The sequence below is a fragment of the Euleptes europaea genome, chromosome 1 (assembly GCF_029931775.1).
Source record: "Euleptes europaea isolate rEulEur1 chromosome 1, rEulEur1.hap1, whole genome shotgun sequence".
In the NCBI taxonomy this organism is placed as follows: Eukaryota; Metazoa; Chordata; class Lepidosauria; order Squamata; family Sphaerodactylidae; genus Euleptes; species Euleptes europaea.
Window position 1 is genome coordinate 162,337,222 of NC_079312.1, and position 21,315 is coordinate 162,358,536.

Genomic DNA, 21,315 nt, shown 5'->3' on the forward strand with positions numbered 1-21,315 from the left:
TCAGTGTGGTGTAGTGGTTAAGAGTGGTGGACTCTAATCTGGAGAACCGGGTTTGATTCCCCACTCCTCCACGTGAGTGGCAGACTCTAATCTAGTGAAGCAGGTTTGTTTTCCCCCTCTTCCACCTTAAGCCTGCTGAGTGACCTTGGGCTAGTCACAGTTCTCCCAGAACTCTCTCAGCCTCACCTACCTCACAGATGTGTGATGTGGGGAGGCGAAGGCATTTGTGAGCTGCTTTGAGACCCCTAAAAGCAGGGGTGGGGAACGTGGTTGGGGCCGGATTCTACAGCCGGCTCCTGCTGCTTCCACCTACAGGGGTGAAATGAGGACACACTGGCTAAGAACTTACCCCACCCCGTGCATTCTGGCCCTGCCCCCTTTAACCCCTCCATTGTCACCACTTCCGCCCATCCCTCTTGTAGTACAAAGGGAATATGTTTCCCACGGCCCGGGTGGGAAAGGGTTAACACAGTTTCTTGGGTGGTCCTAGCAGCTCCATAGCTAACGACTCTTCTGCAAAAGGGGAAAAGGGTTCCTTTTCTCAGCCAAACAAACTCACATCCGCCTTGAATAGAGGCTATTCCTGCCCGCGGGAGGGGGCGGATTGCCAGTCTTAGATCCTTCTGAGCTAGAGATCTGCCAGGACCCATGAAAGGCCAGGCCAAATGATTTCGCCAGCCCCGGGCCTGACGTTCTCCACCCCTGCCTTAAAGGTAGAGAAAATCGGTTATAAAAGCCAGCTCTTCTTCATCCTCAGGACCTGCTTGAAAAGACAATCCACCCTCCCATTCGCTGCAGCTACATTCCTGGATAAATCCGGTTTTGCAGAATTGTCTAACATCAGCTTTTGCACAGATGATCTGTTCTGACAGAACAAGTCTACAGGTGCAGATCTAAGGGAGTGATTTCAAGGCTCGTCACATGCAGGCAAAGAGGCTTTGCCTGGACTGGAAATCCGGAAGCGATTGTAGGCTGTGCATCTCTGTGTCACTGCCTTTTGTTCCTGGTTCCTCAAATCCCAATACTTGAAGGGATGGTGGTATTGGAACAAATTAATCCAAGCTCTGCAGAACTCTATAGTGGGAAGGGGAAGTGTAGCCAGAATTGTGCAGTTTTTTTTAAAGTTGCAGAATTGTTAATTTGATAGTTACAGAATCTGTTATTTCTGGCACAGAATTTTAGACCTCTTTTTTTGAAATTGTGACCCTCATTCGGTGAGCGCCCACCAAAAGGAAGACTACACTTAACAATGCAGAGAAATGCTGAGCACACATGTTGTAACGGAGGGGGTGGTGCCTCTGAATGCGTACAGAGTGTGATTGCCCTCACAACCGAGTAACCTCAGACAACCCTTGTCTGGGGCAAGAGGGAAGGACGCATGAGGCCAGTGGCTTCCTCATACAAGCTTTGGCCCCAGCATCTCTTTCCAACAAAATTCAGAGCAGGGGGAAAGGGGGCAGCAAGATAAACCCACCTGACACGCACGCACACACGAACGACTATCTCCTAGCAGGAGAGGAGATTTATTTGTATGATCAAAAGAGGGAACATTTGTATTGTTTCCCTCTTTATATGATTCTCACAAAAAGAATCTATGGCAGTGTAGGGAGTTGATCTCTCAACTATTCATCTGATAAGATTCCTGGTGGGCAGCTAGACATAACACAGCATGCATGTGAAGAAGTTGGTTTTTATATGCCGACATCCTCTACCACTTAAGGAAGAATCATACCGGCTTACAATCACTTTCCCTTCCCCTCCCCACAACAGACACCCTGTGAGGTAGGTAGGGCTGAGAGAGCTCTAAGAGAGCTGTGACTAGCCCAAGGTCACCCAGCTGGCTTCATGTGTAGGAGTTAGGGTTGCCAAGTGCCCGGTGGTGGCGGGTAAAAATCCCGCCAATCCACCGGGCTGCCCGCCGACGGGCAGTGTGTGCACACACGTCACTTTCGGGTTTACCCGGAAGCGACATGGACGCTCTGGCAACCTCGGCTAAAACACTATGGAAACCATAGAGTGTCGGCTGAGATCGCTAGAACGTCCGCGTCGCTTCTGGGTAAACCCGGAAGTGACGTAGGCGCGTTGCACGGGGTGTGTGCGTGCGTGCTGTGACAGGCACGTGCATGCATTGCGCACCATGGCTGCAGCCCTGCAAAGCTCTCACCAGTGGAGCCACGGGGCCTGTCAAGCCTAGTAGGAGCGGGGAAACCAATCCAGTTTACCAGATTAGCCTCTGCCACTCATGTGGAGGAGTGGGCAATCAAACCCGCTCCAAACCCCCGCTCTTAACCACTACACCACGCTGGCTCCCCTAATGTAGTACTCTTTGGTCCTGCTTCGTTCCCCTAATAGTGTGGGGGTTTTTTGGGTTTTTTTTTTTAAGAAAAAGCGTATTGTCCTTTCAGTTTATTTTCAAGAACCGAATCTCTGTGCTCAGGTCTTGTTCTTGCATGTCAAATCTGTGCCTCCCCTTCCTGGGCTCTGTCCTCTTGCCCCCACCCCAGTTGATGGGATTCAGCATGCATTTGCAGAGGCAAGAAATCCCAGTTTTTGGCAGTTTGTTATGTGGGCATTTTTTGAGCCTGTATTGCCCCCTGCTGGTCATTCCTGAGCATTGTGGCTCGCGGTGACCATTTTCACCTCCGGATGGCTACTAAAATATTTTCACAGATTGTTTATTTTCTCCACAAAGTAGGGTGGCGGGCCTGCAGAATGTGTTGTCATGGTAAAGCAAAATGGCAATAAAGAGAAAGGCGAATCTATTAACGGTGGGGTGTTGCTGCTTCTTTCTTAGGGTGCTGTAATCCCAGTGGTATTCCAGGCGCTCTTGTGCAGAGCTGGAGTATGAGGGAAAGGATGACATTCTAGAAATTATAAATTTGACAAATATAATATACATGGTTGCAATGTGTGTGTGTGTATCTGTGTGTTTTTAATCCACCAGAAGTTTCAGACACCAAAAGAAGCCGTGAGCAGGACTTCCAGTAGCTAGGGCACAGTGAAATGGCTATCTCTGCCCCATTCTCCATTATTTCCCATTCCTAGCTACCCACATTCTTTATGTGGAGGTCAGGCCTTGTGGTCTAGAAGGAAACAGAGATGAGCGGCTCAGTTTTGGACCTGAGCAGCCTCAGTCTAAGAAGCTGGGCCAGGCGGTGCCCTAAAGGCCCCTCGTGCCGCCTCATCCCCGCCAAGTTGCTACCGGGATCCGGCCATCTGCGCTGGTGCTGCTACAGTGGAGCACAGAGCTGCCCAGAAGCCATCTTGACAGTGCAATCCCAAGCATAATTGTGTGTGTTAAGTGCCGTCAAGTCGCTTCCGACTCATGGCGACCCTATGAATCAGTGTCCTCCAAACCGTCCTATCTTTAACAGCCTTGCTCAGGTCTTGCAAATCGAGGGCCGTGGGTTCCTTTATAGAGTCAATTCGTTTCTTGTTGGGTCTTCCTCTTTTCCCACTGCCTTCAACTTTTCCTAGCATGATTGTCTTTTCCAGTGACTCTTGGCTTCTCATGATGTGACCAAAGTACGACAGCCTCATTTTCACTTCTAGGGTCAGTTCGGGCTTGATTTGATCTATAACCCACTGCTTTTTTTTGGGGGGGGGGCAGTCTAGGGTATCCATAACACTCTCCTCCAACACCACATTTCTAATGAATCTACTTTCTTCCTATCAGCTTTCTTCATTGTCCGTCTTTCACACCCATACATAGTAACAGGGAATACGATGGCATGAATAAACTTGATCTTGGTTGCCAGTGACACATCCTTACACTTCAGAATCTTTTCTAGCTCCTTACCCCCTTCTAAGTCCGTCGCAACCAATGGGCTTAAAAGGTTGCAACTCTTTTTAGGGCTGCACCATGAGTCCTGCTCCGCGAGTCTTCTGATTGAAGGCCCCTTGTGCCAGGGTTGGCACCAACATACCTTGAGGTGGGGCAGCTGCCAGGGTCCATGGCTTCTGGCCCGACCCACTGCTACTGGCCTCTCGTCGGCGCCTTCCCCCCACCCACCAAGTTGCTCACAAGCCTTCCCACCACCCACACTTCTGGCTGTACATACTGCACAGTGCCACCAGTGGAAGGGTGTGCATGTGGGGATGACAGTACAGGTTGCGATAGGGCTCGCAAGTGAGCAGATGGTGAAGGATGCACTGGCACAGTGTGGGAAAGGGGCATGTAGGTGGGTGAGTGGGCAGGAAGTGGGGCGCAAGCAGGTGGCAGGCAGGGGAGGGTGGGCCCAGGTGTCCTCTGCTTGGGGGCCCCAGACATTCTCAACCCAGGGTGCCCCGAAACCTGGACCTGGCCCTGCCTGTTGCCTTATCAAAAATAAACAACCAAAATGGGTTGTTTTGTATGTGTTTAGCTGCTTTATAGAACCAATTTGATCACAAATTTGACCAATTTGTTGTGGTTGTGTTTTTCAGTCTTGGTGTCCAAATCCTCCCCCAAGAAGCCTCGTGGCCGGAATATCTTCAAGGCGCTTTTCTGTTGCCTTCGTGCACAGAATGTCGGGCAGACGGCCTTTGGCGGAGAGCATGGCCCGCACAAGGAGGAGACCAGCACCATTGCCAAGGTAAGCTGAGGTGGTCACCTGACTCTACCTAGGCAGAGCTAGCAGGATCAGAGCTCCTTTTCAGCTGACATTTTCTTTTTCTGGTACTCCAGGTCTTAGAATGTGCCCCTTGGGAGACAATCTGTATCATAGGCCTCCAACCCCAGAATACTGAAAGTCTCTCTTTGTATGCGAGTTTTTTTCTGATTAAATTATTCTCTCTTGTCTATGTCCGCTGCTTCCAGGACCCCATATCTAACTCTGTCATTAGTTCTTCTACTAGTCAGGATTCACAGTAACCTTTGTTAGCCTCTGTTTACATTTAACCGGCTTCCTTCTTAACAATCGATTTAAAAACGTTTTCTGCAGGCAGATATGGCTTTGAACGTAGCTTTTTCCAAGACCGTTTCCTACACTATGGGCTACCCCAGAATGCACTGCTCTGTAGGACATAGCACACAACTCACACATTGAGCAAATTTGACTGTACTTATTCCCCTGCATGCTCATATGCTGAGAAGCCATAGCCAATCTCGGCTTCTCGGTACAGTGACTTGCAACCAAATCCAAGCATATAAGTGAGGCAGAAAAGTTCTTGTAGATAACTGTTCGTCTTATAGCCCCGTTCTTCTCCTGACCACATACATGTAATACCACGGATTTGTATCTGTGGCCGTGCCCTCCTCCCCTACCTTTGGGGGGGGGAACAGATACAAATTTACATAATAAAAGTACCTCTGATCATGCACAGAGTGTACTTTCATTGAACAGTGCAGCCTATTCCTATACACTTAGAATTAAGAGCTTCTTTCCAGGGCAGATGGCAGGAAATCTCTTTTCCAGTGTGGTGTAGTGGTTAAGAGTGATGGTTTGGAGCGGTGGATTCTGATCTGGAGAAACGGGTTTGATTCCCCACTCCTCCACAAGAGCGGCGGAGGCTAATCTGGTGAACTGGATTTGTTTCCCCACACCTACACACGAAGCCAGCTGGGTGACCCTGGGCTAGTCACAGCTCTCTTACAGCTCTCTCAGCGCCACCTACCTCACAGGGTGTCTGTTGTGGGGAGGGGAAGGGAAGGTGATTGTAAGCCGGTTTGAGTCTCCCTTAAGTGGTAGAGAAAGTCGGCATATAAAAACCAACTCTCCTTCTTCTTCCTAAAAAAGTTAAGCACCATCTCCTTTGACAACACCTTTGAAGCTTTCTGTGTTTGTCATTCCACCTGCACCCCCATTTCTGTCTTCTGCGCACTCTCTTGCTTTCATTCCTGCTGCTACGTGGAAGTGCTTTCTGAGGAGGAAAGGTGTGAGGCAGCCCTTAGACTTCACCTCTTTTGAGCTTTTAGTGGGTTAGTCAAGAGACTCTCTATGCTCTCTGGTGGTAGCATTACAGTCTCTCCTTTTTCATGATACCTACATCTCTTCTCTCCTCTTTTTCCCCCCTTTTAGTCTGATCTGTTGCAGTGTCTTCAATACCAGTTTTACCAGGTATGTTTCTGTTCACAATCTGGGAAGGGAAAACAAACAAATAAATCTGTGTCTTCTGCTATAGCCAGAACCGTGTTTACTCTGTCCACAACTGTGCATACCAGCTTTCCACCAAAATAGCACCAATTTCAGGTTCTTCAGTCAGGTCAGATGTAAGCCACTCGGCACCATTATGCCTTCTGTCTCTGTTTATTTGCTTCATTTATACCCTGCCCCTTCTCCCCAGGGAGAACCTAAAGCAGCCTGCATTGTTCTCCTTTCCTCCATTCATCCTCACAATAAACCTGTGAGTTAGATTAGGCTCTCTCTCTGTGTGTGTGACTGGCCCAAGGTCACCTTTTCATGGCAGAATGGGTTTTTGAATCCAGGTTTCCCAGATCCCCATGGCGCAGAGTGGTAAGCTGCAGTATTGCAGTCCAAAGCTTTGCTCACGACCTGAGTTCGATCCCAACAGAAGTTGGTTTCAGGTAGCCAGCTCAAAGTTGACTCAACCTTCCATCCCTGCGAGGTCGGTAAAATGAGTACCCAGCTTGCTGGGGGTAAAGGGAAGATGACTGGGGAAGGCATTGGCAAACCACCCCGTAAAACAAAGTCTGCCTAGGAAATGTCAGGATGTGACGTCACCCCATGGGTCAGGAATGACCCGGTGCTTGCACAGGGGACCTTTACCTTTTTTCCCAGATCCAAAACTCTTAACCACTACAGCAGTGTGCGTCTCACTGGCCATGCAAAAGGGAGCAAGGAGCTGTACAGACCATCAAAACTCACAGGCTCCTAAAAAATGCCCTTTTCACACTGCCCCCATCCCCTCAACCCTGGCTTCTAAAAATAATGGAATAATTTAATTGCAGCTAGTCCCATTGTTTTGAATGAGCCAGCGTGGTGTAGTGGTTAAGAACGGTGGTTTGGAGCAGTGGACTCTGATCTGGAGAACCGGGTTTGATTCCCCACTCCTCCGCATGAGCAGTGGATTGTAATCTGGTGAACCAGGTTGGTTTCCCCGCTCCTACACATGAAGCTAGCTGTGTGACCTTGGGCTAGTCACAGTTGTATTAAGAGCTCTCTCAGCCCCACCTATCTCACAGGGTGTCTGTTGTGGGGAGGGGAAGGGAAGGTGATCATAAGCCGGTTTGATTCTTCCTTAAGTGGTAGAGAAAGTCAGCATATAAAAACCAACTCTTCTTCTTAATCATAACTAATTTAAGTTTGGAGCTAATCTAAACTCTACAATTATATAGATTTGAAATGTGCTTTCTTTGAAAAAATATATAGCTGAGATTCTTGAGGGATCTCAAAACTATATGTGTCCAGTACTGGATTTCATGTTTGTGTATCTTCACTGTGATGCCCAATGCATCTACAGTCCTGCCTACATTTCTTTTTGCCCTCATATGTGTGTGGTTGTATGAGCCAAAGGGGAAAACTATCCTTCCCCATCTGAGCAAATCTCTCCTTCTGCTCTGCTGAGGAGGAATTCCCTTTTCTACTGCTGAGAGAGAAAGTACCGTATTTTTCGCTCCATAAGACGCACTTTTTTCCTCCTCAAAAGTGAGGGGAAATGTCTGTGCGTCTTATGAAGTGAATGCTGGTTGGGTGCGTGCACGTCGGGACGGCGCGAGACGGCGTTCCCTGCCCCGACGGCCAGCTGGGAGGTGGGCGGGGTGCACAGAGCCTGCTGGGCGCGTGCGCGTCGTGACGGCGTGAGCCGGCATTCCCCGCCCCGACGGCTCTGTGCGGCCCCGCTTGCCTCCCAGCTGGCCGTCGGGGCGGGGAATGCCGGCTCGCGCCGTCCCGACGCGCACGCGCCCAGCCGGCATTCACTCCATAAGACAAGTTTTTAGAGGAGGAAAACAAGATTTTTTGTTTTCCTCCTCTAAAAACTAGGTGCGTCTTATGGTCAGGTGCGTCCTATGGAGCGAAAAATACGGTAAAAGAGCCATCACAGGCCTAATTGCAGACAAAATGGTGAAACTGTTCCTGGACTTTACAACTTCCAGCTGCCCATTGGAAGGCTGTGATTGAAAACTACCATATCAATAGGGTTGCCAGGTCCCTCTTTGCCACCAGCGGGAGGCTTTTGGGGGCGGAGCCTAAGGAGGGCAGGGTTTGTGGAGGGGAGGGGCATCAATGCCAAAGTGGCCATTTTCTCCAGGGGAGCTGATCTCTATTGGCTGGAGATCAGTTGTAATAACGGGAGATCTCTAGCTTAGTACCTGGAGGTTGGCAACCCTACATATCAAGGAGAAGGGTCTGCAGGGACTTCCTTCTTTCTGGAATTTAACTTCCTGTAGTGGTACGGGTTTGACATGAAGCAGCATTCAGTAGTGCAAGCCTCTCCTTGGACTCTGAAGCAATGCAGCTTAAGAACAGCTTTACCACATCATTTATGTGAGCAGGACTGAGGATGGCTGCTCTAAGGTAGGGTGGGCAGAGTGTTGTTTTGGTGACTTTTGCCCATCCCATTGCCAAAAATTGCAACCCGGAAGGCTGGCCCTTGCTCCCCCTCCCCATAATGGCTCCCTTGGGGAGTGTGCCTGCCGAGCGTTGACCACAAAGAGACCACTGTCAGTAGTACCCTGGAGTGGCTGCGTCTGAGCCGTTCACGCAGTGATCTGTCATGCACTTAGGACAGTTTTTCTCAGGCTTCGGTACTTCCATGTGGGGAAAAAATTGTTTGCACCAGGGTGGAGAATATTGCACAGTCTGTGTTGTCCCTGCATGGAACTGCTTGCCACCGAGAGGCCACCCCTACGTGGAGCAATTTGAAGTAGTCTCAGCATGGTGGTTTTTTCTTCTTCTTCCAAAAATGCATACCCTGTTTTTTTTTCAAGGCCAGCTTTTCTGTTTGCATTCCTGAGGTGAGGTACACATATGGCCTTTTAGCATCCTTCCACATCAGAAAATAGTAACTTCACCATTTTTGTGTGGGAGTGATTCCAGACAAACACACCCTTGCGGGAAGTGGAGTGGAAAAGATGCAGTGTGGGGACTTTACCACTTCTGTGGCAGGTCTAGGTTAAGCCTTCGGGTGAAGAGTAAGTGCAAAGTGATTCATGTTGGGACAACCTCCCCACCCACCTCGCCAATATGTAATCTGATAAAATGAAAGATGGGTTGTGAATATTCTGGCAAGAGAGCTTAGGGTCATAGTAGAAAATTCATTGCAAATATCTGTGTGCTGAAGGAATGCCAAAGCAGATTCCATAATTTGGAATGGGACTGGCAATAAAACGGGGATAATATTGTTGTGTATGAGTCTGCGGTATGCACACATTTAGTATATTGTGTGTTATTCTTGTCCCCTTACATGAGAAAAAAGTACAGATTATGGTGGAGAAAGTATAGAAAATGGCTATTAAAATGGCAAATCTTTATTGTGAAGAAAGATTTAAGCAGTTGGGATTTTTAACTTTCCAAAAAAAGGTTAGCTTAGTCAGGGACTAGATGTGGTTCTATAAAATTATGCACGTGGGGTAGAGAATGAAGTGAATTTTCTTGTTCTGTCAGATTTCAGGGTCACCCCACAGACTGCAAATTTGAAACAAAGCTCTTGCATGCCACAAGTGATAGCCTCTACTAGAAATGACTTTCTTGAAGGGGCAAAATCCCCAGATTGTCCCCAGAGTATTAGGGGACAATGCTCCTGCATGTTTACTCATTGTGTACACAAGGGAACAGTCTGGAACCACATCTTCCACACAACAAATAAACCTGCAAGTCCAGCCCTCTTTTCTGTCTTGTTACCATCCAAAATGGGTACAAAAAGCAAACACTTCCCTCCCCCTCAGCCGGTGCCACTTCATATTTTCCTACAAAGTCGACGGTTTGATCTTGTTTCAAAGCATTTTTTTCTTTTAAATTTGATTCAAAGCTTAGATCCTGAAGTGAAATGAATGATTAATTTTTTTACACAAAACAAACACCTGCTGCGTATCTGGTGTGTGCGTGTGTTGGGGGAGGGAGTCTTAAAAACAGTTCAACCACGTGTCAGCGCAATCACTTATAATCCTATTTAAAGCTATTTTATGATGATAGTACATTTCTGAGGGCAGAAAGATTTCCATCTTCAGCACATGACTTCCTTGCCTCCCCCCCTCCCACCCCCCAAATTCCCCTGGAAGATCGCAGAGGCGTGTGGGGAGGTACAGTGAGAGAGGAGAGGTGAGAAAGTCATGCTTTGCAGATGGAAATCCTTCTGACTGCAGAAACGCTCCTCTCCATTAGATCCACCCCAAGGAGTTCACCTGTCCGTCTAGGTTTACATTGTTCACACCTCCAGGATTATTGGGCTGGGAGGGAGGAATGTAGGGGGGAAAACAGGTGTCTGTAATCTGTCCCTTGTGACAATAGATCCATTACAGACCTCAGGCATCATCTCTGCATAGCTGTCACCCTGCATTATAAAGAAAACCATTTAAAAGTTAATATTTTATATTTAAGTGGGAATGATTATCAAGCAGGTCTCTAAAAAACAACAAAAATCCTCGTGACTTATTGCTGAATAACAAGTCTTGGACCGGCCAAAGGGTAGTTTTGCATAAAAGTACACGAACCCTCTGAAACAACCCTGGTTTGGAAGGAAGAAGGCACGAGGGTGGAAGGAAGCCTTAGACCAGGAGTAGGCAATTCCTTTCATGTGGGCCAAATAGCGGCCATTTTGCCCAGCTTGTTTAGGTGGTTCTCTGCTCAGACAGGTAAGGGAAGAAGCCCCTGGTGTTTCGGGCGTCACTTCTGGGGTCAGCAGTGTGACAAAAATGATGGGCCTAGTTTATACCTGTCATAGCTTTCTAGACCAACACCCACTAATGAGGTCTGAGATAAACCCCTGAGGCCTAGTCTGCTTCCAGTCTTTTTGGTAAGGCCAAGTTCTGTTTCTCCTCCCCCTTGTACAGGCATAAAATTATTTTCACTCGTAGATGGTGTGTGTTTTTCTGGCCCTCAGGCCACAAAGGTTGTCCTGCCTTAGATCATATGAAATTATATCTATATATATCAAATTTATTTAATACAATCTGAGACCAATAAAAATAGAATCAATACAATAATTCAAACTTCCAACATCTATATATTTTTTTCCACACACAGTTCTACTAATTTTATTTCAGCCATACAAAATGCTACCCATAAGCCCATTTCTGAGGGCCAAACACTTGGTTTTCCACCAGGCTTGAAGCATGTTAAATGTACCAGCAACAGTATGGGTCAAGGTCTTCCTGGTGGTGAAATGTGTGTCTTCTTCTAGATTCCTGGAACGTGTCTTCTCCCTGAGGTGACTCAGCAAGACCAGGGCAGAATCTGCGTGGTGATCGATTTGGACGAGACCCTTGTGCACAGCTCCTTCAAGGTGAACCCCGAGGGGTGTCCTCTCCTTTCTCCAGTGGTGGGTGGACCAAAAAGAAAGAGGCAAGGCACCAGCTACAAAGAGGGCACAGAAGGCATGGTTTGCGTGTTTGTGAGGGGGTGATGCTCGGCAGGAAAGGAAGGATTTGGATTCCACAGAGCAACTATCCACTAAGGATTTGTGGTATGACTTGACTGGGGCAGGGCGGGGAGAGAGCATTAAAAGGCCTTAGAGATGCTGTGTGAGAGCTTGTGAGGGGAAGGCAGGCCTGTCTTCCCAGCATGGCTTAGTCTGCCCCGGTTGTATTTCACAGTAGACATCAAGAATTCAGGAGAAAGAAAAGATAGGCTTTTGATAATTATCCGGTTGTGGAAGGGGATGAAGGCTCATTGAGGAACAACTCTTTGAAGAGAGGAAGCTGGGCTCTCAGAGGGGAAGAGAAGAACCTCTGCCACCTTGAATCTGTTGCAAAGCTTTCTTTTCAGAAGAACCAGGTGATTAAAACATTGGGTGAAGGCTGTGAAGTTTAGAATACTAAGATTTAAAGATTCTCCTATCATTTGAACAGATGATCTCAGGAACAGCCTTCTGTTACCATCATCAAAATGTACACCATTCCTCCTGGTAATGGAGAAGGGGCTCCATGAGTTCACGACTGCTTCCATTTTGATTCTTAAATCTGACTTCCACACTTAAAAGATGCTAGTCAGTTAGACTCCCAACCCTGCCCTGTTCATGTTGTGAACCCTTCACATACATTCTGAATCTGGGAAAACATTATGAATGCAGTTGAGTTGTGTCAGTGATTCTGGTCAATAAACCTGAAGAAAATATTAGAAGGTTGAGTAGGAAATGGAAGGACATCCGTAGCTTAAAAGCGGGGTCAAACTGACCCGGAGAAGTTGGGAAAAATGGATAAAACTTTGTTTTCTGTCTTCCACAATTCAGTACACCTTGCACTTCTCATTCTTATGAAATCAATAACCCTGTAGTGTTTCTGTCCCACACTTGCAAAATTATTATTTTTTGTAAATTGCAGTGATGGTGTTGAGGTCATTTAAAACCCCATTGAAAGGCAAACTAAAAGGAGAATATAGGTTAAGAGTGACAAATTATATCTCCCTGGTGTCTTCACTACTGTTCTATACCTTCAGTTCTGTTTTTCTTAGCAACTGTTGCCATGCTCATTGCAACCCTGAAAGATTTTTTTTTAAAATTCTGTGATTAACTTCGGAGTCCATTTGACTCCCACACCAGATTAGTTAAGTACAGTTTTTGTTTGGACAGGGAGTAGGAATGACCCAACTAATCAGTGATTCAGCTGTAGATGTACTGCTTAAATGGTTGTGACGGTCACTTAAAAATTGGACCACATTTACTGACAGAATATGCAAGTCTGTTCATATTAGCAATGACAGGTGGTTTTAGATTCAAGCTAAGCTGATGCAATAACCTGGAAAGCCCCTAGAAGGCCTGAGACTGTGTTAATGAGTTGCACCTGTAGGGTGACTCAGCCTGAAGGTGATGAGTTGCACCTGGAGAGTGACTCAGCCAGTAACACTAATTGCTGCCTGGAGATGGCATCTGTATATAAGTGTAAGACTCTGTGAGTCTGTGTCGGGAGATAGTGGTGGAAAGAGTGTGTGTATAGCACTGTGAATAAATAACTGCATTTTCTACAAGCTCTACTGGTACTGGTGGTTATTCCTGGGCGTTGGCACAATCCGCCAGCTCCCGCAACATTTACAAGAGACAGGAGCAGAAACCATCAAATAACAAGAATGTTGTTTAAAGACCCTGAGGAGGTATAGAAAGCAGATTTTGCAGTTTATGTAGAGATTGGGCTGGGAACATCCAGCGTAGAGGGGAGCCGAGCATTCTGTAAGGGCAGCTTCCAAAACTAACACACGCCTTTCCAAAAATTTCTGCAGCCAATCAACAATGCTGACTTCATAGTGCCTGTTGAAATAGAGGGGACAACCCACCAGGTAAGTCCGTTCTTTTTACTGGGGGAGTTTTCTCTCAGCTAGGGGCTTTCAGCTTAATTCATTCTAGAAGATGGCCAGTCCCATGTTGTGAACCACAAAGGACCACTCTGCTGAAGCGCCGAAAAAAAGAAGAGGCGGAAAACCATTCCATTCCATGCAGGCTCCTCCCTGGTTCAAGTAATCCAGGATAGGCTGTTACCAGGCAGCACGGCCTATTCTTGATTACTTGTTTCAGGAAGGTGGCCAATAGACCCCTGGAGACAAGAAGTTCAACTGCAGCAGCAGCAGCAGCAGGAGAGAGAAATGCAGTCAAATGAAGAACGGTGGGACTTTCTGGGGAATGAATTTGGGGAACCCTGCAGAATGCTAGCTTCCATTAAAGCACTTGGAAATTGCGTTCTTTCTTCGCTACAATGTCGGTGGCTGCCATTAATGCACAATCCTGCAGTCACATTTCTTGAAAGTGCATTAATTGAACTGCTGTTATTTTCATATTTGTCAGCAATGAGAGGTCTTATTGCGCTTAAAAGAACCATCAGCTGTGCTGGAGCACTCTGTAAAAGGCAAAGAACTAGGGGCATGGCTGTGATTTTACTCTAGATAAATCCGTAAAGGTAGTCCCCTGTGCAAGCACCTGGTCATTACTGACCCATGGGGTGATGTCCCATCCGAACATTTACTAGGCAGACTATGTTTAACAGGAGTGGTTTGCCATTGCCTTCCCCAGTCATCTACACTTTACCCCCAGCAAGCTGGGTACTCATTTTACCGACCTCGGAAGGACAGAAAGCTGAGTTAACCTTGAGCTGGTTACCTGAAACTGACTTCTCTTAGAATCAAACTCAGGTTGTGAGCAAAGCTTTTGACTGCACTGCTGCAGCTTCCCACCCTGTGCCAAGGGGCTCACTGGATAAATCCATAGCTAGAGTGTTATGCCAGGAGGTCTATCCAGGAAGCCTTTGGGGCCAGCAAACTGGTGGAAACACTGTCCAGGTAGGCAGTTCCCAAAGTAGACATGGATAAACAAGGAACAATGGGAAAGAGAGCCACAGTTTAAAGACCAGTAAATGCCAGACCAAGGGACCCTAATGTCTCGTCTTTCATTGACCCCTTATAGTTGGGGTCTCCTCTGTAGGGATTGTACATTTGGAATACTGTGCGCAGTTCTGGTCATCGTATCTTTTAATTTCATTTCATTAACCTTTAATAGGCATAGCTCAAAAGACATCTCATGCATATTCTCACAATCAAAATCAAATCACACCAACCCAAAATGAACAAACCAGGGCCCCTATCAGGCTCAGAAATATACAATATATATAAAAACAAATAAATATGAAATATATAAAATATACCACATTATTAAAATTAAGCAAAAGGTTAAGATAATCTGCCCAACCAGCTGGACAGCAATACAATGCATTAAACAATAATAGTCATAATAATTGACCATTTACTGATTATGACTGTTATTGTTTAATGTGTTGTATTACTGTCCGGCTGGTTGGGCAGATTATCTCAAAAAGGACATTGCAGAGCTGGAAAAAGTACAGAAGAGGGACAACCGAGATGATAATGGGGTTCAAGCAGCTTTCCTATAAGGAAAAGGCTGAAGAGTCTGGGACTTTTCAGTTTAGAAAAGAGACTACCAAGGGAGGACATGATAGAGGTTTATAAAATTATACAATTAAAATGATTTTTGTCCTTCTTCCCAAATTATTAGAACTCAGGAGCATCCATTGAAGCTGATGGACAGTAGATTCAAGATGGGCAAAAGGAAATCGTATTTTATACAAGGAGTGATTAAAATGTAGAATTCACTGCCAGAGGATGTAGCGATGGCTACAGGCATAGAGGAGATTAGGCCGATTCATGGGGGAGAGGTCCATCAATGGCTACTAGCCGTGGCTGAAGGGAACCTCCACAGTCAGAGGCAGTAAACCTCTGAATACCAGCACCAGGAAGCAACATCAGGGGAAGGCCTCAGCCTCTATGCCCCGTCGTTGGACTTCCAGAAGAACTGGTTGGCCACTGTGTAAGGCGGGACCCTACTCCACATGTTCCACTGGTGGTCTGATCCAGAAGCTCTCTACTCATTGTTCTTATACATAAAATTATAAAGTGGTTGCTTGGCCCTACATTTTGTGAACTTTGTGGTGCTAAATCTGCTTAGTGGGCAGAACAGTGGGCCCAAGGCACACTGTTCTCTCTGTATTTGGGGAGACACCCCTCTTCATCACCAGGTAGGGGGAAGAATGTTGCCTATCACACCCTGGTGACCCATGGATCTTCCCTCCCTTCCCCTTACCTAAATAGCTGAGGAGAAAGCTGGGTAGAGTGGATTTGCTCTTCCCTCCCTCAGAGGCTTGATGCTGCAAGTGTGAAGCGATCTCCTTCCTTTTGACCCTTCTCTGTTGCACTGGTGGAAACAAGATTGCATTAATCCCTTCTTTTGGTGGTGCACCAGATACGCCAGCGTTGTTGCTGATTGTATCGGTACACAGGGTACAAGTGGAAGGAAGGAAACTGGAGTGTACCACCATGTAAGGCTCCTCACCTGGCGGCGATGGCCCTTCTCTTGTTTTTCCATAACTACTGCCCTTGGCAACGAGTCCCTTGAGAATCATGGCTGAGATGAGGGTTTGAGTTTGACTCTGTGAGATCCGGGCCTCCTCTCTGTGAGATCCTCTAGGGGCTCACTGTGTGGCCTTTGGCAAGCCTTTTACCCCTTTAGTATTGTAGTGACAATGAAGAAAGCTGATGGGAAAAAGTAGATTCCTTTGAAATGTGGCGTTGAAATGTGGATACCGTGGACTGCCAAAAAAAACAAATCAGTGGGTTATAAATCAAACCAAGCCTGAACTGACCCTAGAAGCTAGAATGACTAAACTGAGGCTATCGTACTTTGGTCACATTATGAAAAGACAAGAGTCACTGGAAAAGACATTATGAAAAGACAAGAGTCACTGGAAAAGACAATCATGCTAGGAAAAGTTGATGGCAGCAGGAAAAGAGGAAGACTCAACAAGAGATGGATTGACTCTGTAAAGGAAGCCACAGCCCTCAATTTGCAAGATCTGAGCAAGGCTGTTAAAGAGAGGACTTTTTAGAGGACATTGATTGATAGGGTCGCCATGAGTCGGAAGCAATTTGACGGCACTTAACACACACACATTGTAGTCAAGGTGGCAAACTGTCTTATTGCAGGGTTGTGTGGAAGAATGAGAGAATAAAATGTACTTGTCCTGAGTCTTTGGCTGAATCTGCATTGCAATACAGGCAAAAAGGTTTCCAGCCCCTTGCAAACGTCACTTCTGCCCCCATGCTTATGTTGTTCAGAAAACAGAGGTTCTCAGACGACACCCCCCCCCCCCATGTTTGCCCAATAATATGAGCATGAATGACAGGGGGGCATTTGCAGCTAGCAGAAAGAGGTGTGTTTATTTCTTCTTTACCTGCTGTTTCCCCCCTCCCTGGCAACCACCCTCCCAAGCAGCCATTCTCACCTCCCCCCCCCCCCCAAAAAAAAGAACTGAGAAATGTATGATCGAGAGGAAAACTGCCTGAAGGGAGAGTTGGGCAAGGTTGTGGGGCAGGGAGAAATGACTGGGGAGACGGCTAAACAACCGCTTCCTACCTTCAGCGTTCTCTCCCACACACGGTTATTTGGCAAATGTGGTGTTGGAAATTCCTGTTTTGTGGCTTAGCGTGTAGTAATTCTACCTGTAAAGTGGATTATTGATATGGATGAAGTCCTCCCTCTGTGACCTACCTGACCTCTGCTGCTGATTTCCTAGGTGTATGTTTTGAAGAGGCCGTTTGTGGACGAGTTCTTGAGGCGGATGGGGGAGCTGTTTGAGTGTGTGCTATTCACGGCCAGTCTGGCCAAGGTGAGTGGAATGAGGAGGGCCTTGGTCGGGTTTGGGGAGTTGTTTTAGGGTTTCAGGGCAAACTAAGGCTATGAACCTGTGTGTAGATGCAACCAGCCTTCAATTTTTTTTAACCAATTTTATTGTTTTCCATAATAACATATTCATATTCAAACATTTCAACAATTAATAAAAATCGTCGACAAAGAGAAAAAAGGAAATGTAATATTGTTGAAAATACACTTTATCTTTAAATAAAAATTGAAACTTCCCCTTCACCCCCCTCCATCTTATTATAAATTTATTTACTCTTTTGTATAAGAATTCTAATCCTAATAGTATTATGTATAATTAAGTATAATTTCTTATTTGCTATCAATTAACTTGTAATTGTATACAATTTCAAAGCATAAATTTCATTATGTCAGATTAACCATAATATAGTACAGCCCTCAATTTGTTAAGGTGGCCACTGTGTATTTTTTTTAATGGCTGGAACTGAGCTTGGGGGTCTTGCTAAATCTTTTTCGAGAGCTGTATGTACTCGTTTTAAAAAGACAAATTCTACACCAAGGAATGCTAAATACTTGACCCTGAATAAATGATTCAAACCTGGCACACTTGCATATGTTTGCTTATCTTTTTCACTAGAGAGCCAGCGTGGTGTAGTGGTTAAGAGCGGTGGTTTGGAGCAGTGAACTCTGATCTGGAGAACCGGGTTTGATTCCCCACTCCTCTACATGAGCAGCGGAGGCTAATCTGGTGAATTGGATTTGTTTCCCCACTCCTCCACATGAGTGGCGGACACTAATCTGGTGAACCGGGTTGGTTTCCCCACTCCTACACATGAAGCCAGCTGGGTGATCTTGGGCTACGCTCTCATAGAGCTCTCTCAGCCCCATCTACCTCACAGGGTGTCTGCTGTGGGGAGGGGAAGGGAAGGTGATTGTAAACCAGTTTGATTCTTCCTTAAGTGGTAGAGAAAGTCAGCATATAAAAACCAACTCTTCTGCTGCTGCTGCTGTTCCTATCCATAGTGAGGGGCAGGAACCTATGCTGTGCATCAAAAACTTCAACAGCTGACCACTGCAAGCCCTCCTGCTCAGGCCTTCTCTGGTTTTTGGAAGTGGTGTCAGGCATAATTTATATGTTCTCAACTGTATCTCCAAATCTTTGAGAACTAGAAACTTAAAAAAAAAAAAATCCACGCTGGATTCCTTACGTACATGATCTGCACTTGCAAGTGGATAGAATTCACAGAGAATTTGCCTGTGCTTTGGGACTCCCTTTGTTTTGGATTTCTGCTTGTACGCTGCACCTTAGTGTGATCTGCTCCATTCTCCCTCTCTCTGAGCAGTATGCTGACCCAGTAACTGACCTGCTAGACAAGTGTGGAGTCTTCCGAGCCCGCCTGTTCCGTGAGTCATGCGTGTTCCACCAGGGCTGTTACGTTAAGGATCTCAGCCGGCTGGGCCGTGATCTACGCAAGACCTTAATCCTGGACAATTCTCCTGCCTCCTATATCTTCCATCCGGAGAATGCTGTGAGTATTCCTTGGGGGTCTTCTGGTATCAGTGGTCTGCAGCCTTTAGGTCAGGTGCATTGTGAGCCCCTATCTTTTTTCCTGCTGCTTTTTGAAAGGTCCTGCCACTAGGGCACATGTTTTGAGAGCAAGGATCCCATGCCTTCTTCCTCTTTGCATGCAACAGAACAGCGAGGCAAAGCCATGCAGCATCGGAGAGCGCTCCTTTGTGGCTCTGACCCTTGGCTTGTTCTTCTCGGTGGTACACTTCATGGCGCTTGAACATAAGAACATAAGAAAAGCCATGCTGGATCAGACCAAGGTCCATCAAGTCCAACAGTCTGTTCACACAGTGGCCAACCAGGTGCCTCTAGGAAGCCTGCATAAATGTTGGCTTATATGTTGCCTGCCACTGGCTCTTCTGGTCACCTGTCCACCATCCTGACCTTTACACAGGTGAGGTCATAGTTCCGGTTCCTCCTCATCCAGTGACATGGCTCGGATGCCATGTGACTGTGATGTCACATGTTTGCAGCTCAGTGGACTGGAAAGGTCCAGCACTTCTGCAATAAAGGGTTGTTGGGGTGGGACTGTAGATGCACGCAGCCGCAGCCAAGGTTGCCCATTGACCTAGGCGAGAAATGAAGTAGTGACAACTCTTAAGCAGGGCTGCATCATTTAGTAGATTAATTGGGTTTTTAAAAACAAAACTTTGATGTATTAAAAATCTTCCCGTCTGATCAATTAGGGAAATTCATTTTCCCCTCTTTATTTTTTTTATTTTTTTATTTTTTTGAGGGGGAAAAAGCATAGGCAACAGGCGCCATCTCAAGATGCATTCGCTGCTTTTCCTACTCTTGTGTGCCATCTTTTAAGGAGATGCTTCCTATAACAAATGTTATTCAGCGTGAGTGGGATGTGATGGCCATCCTAGAAGAAGCATTCTTGTACATACAATTTACCGTTTTTATCCCAACCTTTCTCCAAGAAGCTCAGGGCATTTTGCATGGTTCTTCCCCCACCTCTCCGTTGTATCCTCACAACAACCATGTGGGGTAGATCAGGCTGAGAGACCGAGAGAGAGACAGAAAGAGAGTTTCACTGGCCAAAGGTCACCTTCTGAGCCATTTGCCACAGTTGGGGGGGGATTGAACCTGGGTCCTCTGCAATCTTAGTCTAATCCTGTAACCACTACATCGTGTCACGTTTATGAGAGAGAAGGGCGAGCGTTTCTTCTAAGATGGTGCCCTCTGCCACAGCATGTCAGTACAGGACCAGGCATCCATGTCTTCATTCCTTTGCTTTCTCCGGTCCCTGTGTGTAGGGACCTGCTATGCCCACCCCGCTCCTTGGCCTGCTGGTTTACCACAAGCATGGAGGTTTTAATGTGAGGGCCTCATCCAAACCTATGCACCACTCCACCCTCTGTATACATACATACAGAGTCATAGAGTCTTGGAACAGCAGTCTTGTGTCCTTCAGGTTGGAATAGGGCTTTCGCATTTCCTTACAAGTCCAATTACAGGCCATGGTATCCTCAGTCGTCTATTGCTTCTTTTCTGACACAAAAAAGGTATGTTCTGACCCTGTCCTGAAGAGAAGGTCTAATCTTTTGGCACACTTTCACAGCTTAGTAGCACGGTCAAGAATTGCAGCACCGAGTATTTTGTTATCAGGATGTATATGACGGCTCAGTTGATGTACAGTTGTATTTTGTGCATATTCTGTTAAAAATTAAATCTTGTATTACTATAATATCTCTGATATGTATCTGAACACATTTATTTCTCAGGTCCTTCTCTAAACCTATGAGTTTCTTTGTGAGGCACGATTCACATGTTGAATGGTTTTTGGTATTATTTACGGGCCTCTGGGGGTATGGCCAGTTTTTATATTAAAAGTCAGGTACTTGCAGGATATAAATTCCATCCCTTTCCCACCTTTATAGCTGTTTCTTACAAATGCCCAGTTATTACTGTATTTACCCACAAGGAAAACTTTTTTTTTCTGTCAAGAAAAAGAGGGGGGTCATCTTATTTTTGAATAAAAGTTCTGAGTACGTCTCGCTTTAAACTTGCGTGTAATATTTTTTAAAGGGGGGGGGGTCATCTTCCTTTCAGGTAAATATGGTATCTGTTTGCTCTCTGCCTAACAGGCACTCAGGTGCTCCTGGGCTGACTCCTCTTCTTCCTCCAACTCCCTTCTAGGTGCCGGTGCAGTCTTGGTTCGACGACATGGCGGACACAGAGCTGCTCAACCTGATCCCAATTTTTGAGGAGCTGAGTGAAGCAGAGGATGTGTACACCAGCCTCGGCCAGCTGAGGGCGCCCTAAGGCCCTCTGAGCCCTATACCCACAGAGGGGGACTTTCGTTTTTCACTCAGTGCCTTCAGAAGCGGTCTGGAGGGTTGGGGGGAAACTATGCAGGTGTCCCCCCCCCTCCCCATGCCCCAACCCAAAGGCGGATGCAAGGACTTTGGAAGCAATAACCTGCATGGCCACCCATTGGGGTAGGGCTGGTGCAGTTTGCAAGCAGGGTATTGCTTAGACTGGTGAGC

General features: G+C 46.5%; 1 protein-coding gene across 2 annotated transcripts in view; it reads left to right on the forward strand.

Annotated features, from left to right (window-relative positions):
• CTDSP2 (CTD small phosphatase 2) overlaps positions 1-21,114 on the forward strand; it is a 60,953-nt gene extending 39,839 nt beyond the window's left edge. Inside the window, exons 2-8 of one of the 2 annotated variants that reach the window (XM_056858156.1) lie at positions 4,426-4,574; positions 6,000-6,038; positions 11,281-11,382; positions 13,311-13,367; positions 17,165-17,257; positions 18,594-18,779; positions 20,966-21,114. In XM_056858156.1, coding sequence (XP_056714134.1) covers positions 4,426-4,574; positions 6,000-6,038; positions 11,281-11,382; positions 13,311-13,367; positions 17,165-17,257; positions 18,594-18,779; positions 20,966-21,091 — 752 coding nt within the window. In that variant the 3' untranslated portion in view covers positions 21,092-21,114. The remainder of the gene's footprint in view (positions 1-4,425; positions 4,575-5,999; positions 6,039-11,280; positions 11,383-13,310; positions 13,368-17,164; positions 17,258-18,593; positions 18,780-20,965) is intronic. The other variant, XM_056858164.1, reaches the window with a different exon arrangement.
• Positions 21,115-21,315: the final 201 nt, after the last annotated feature.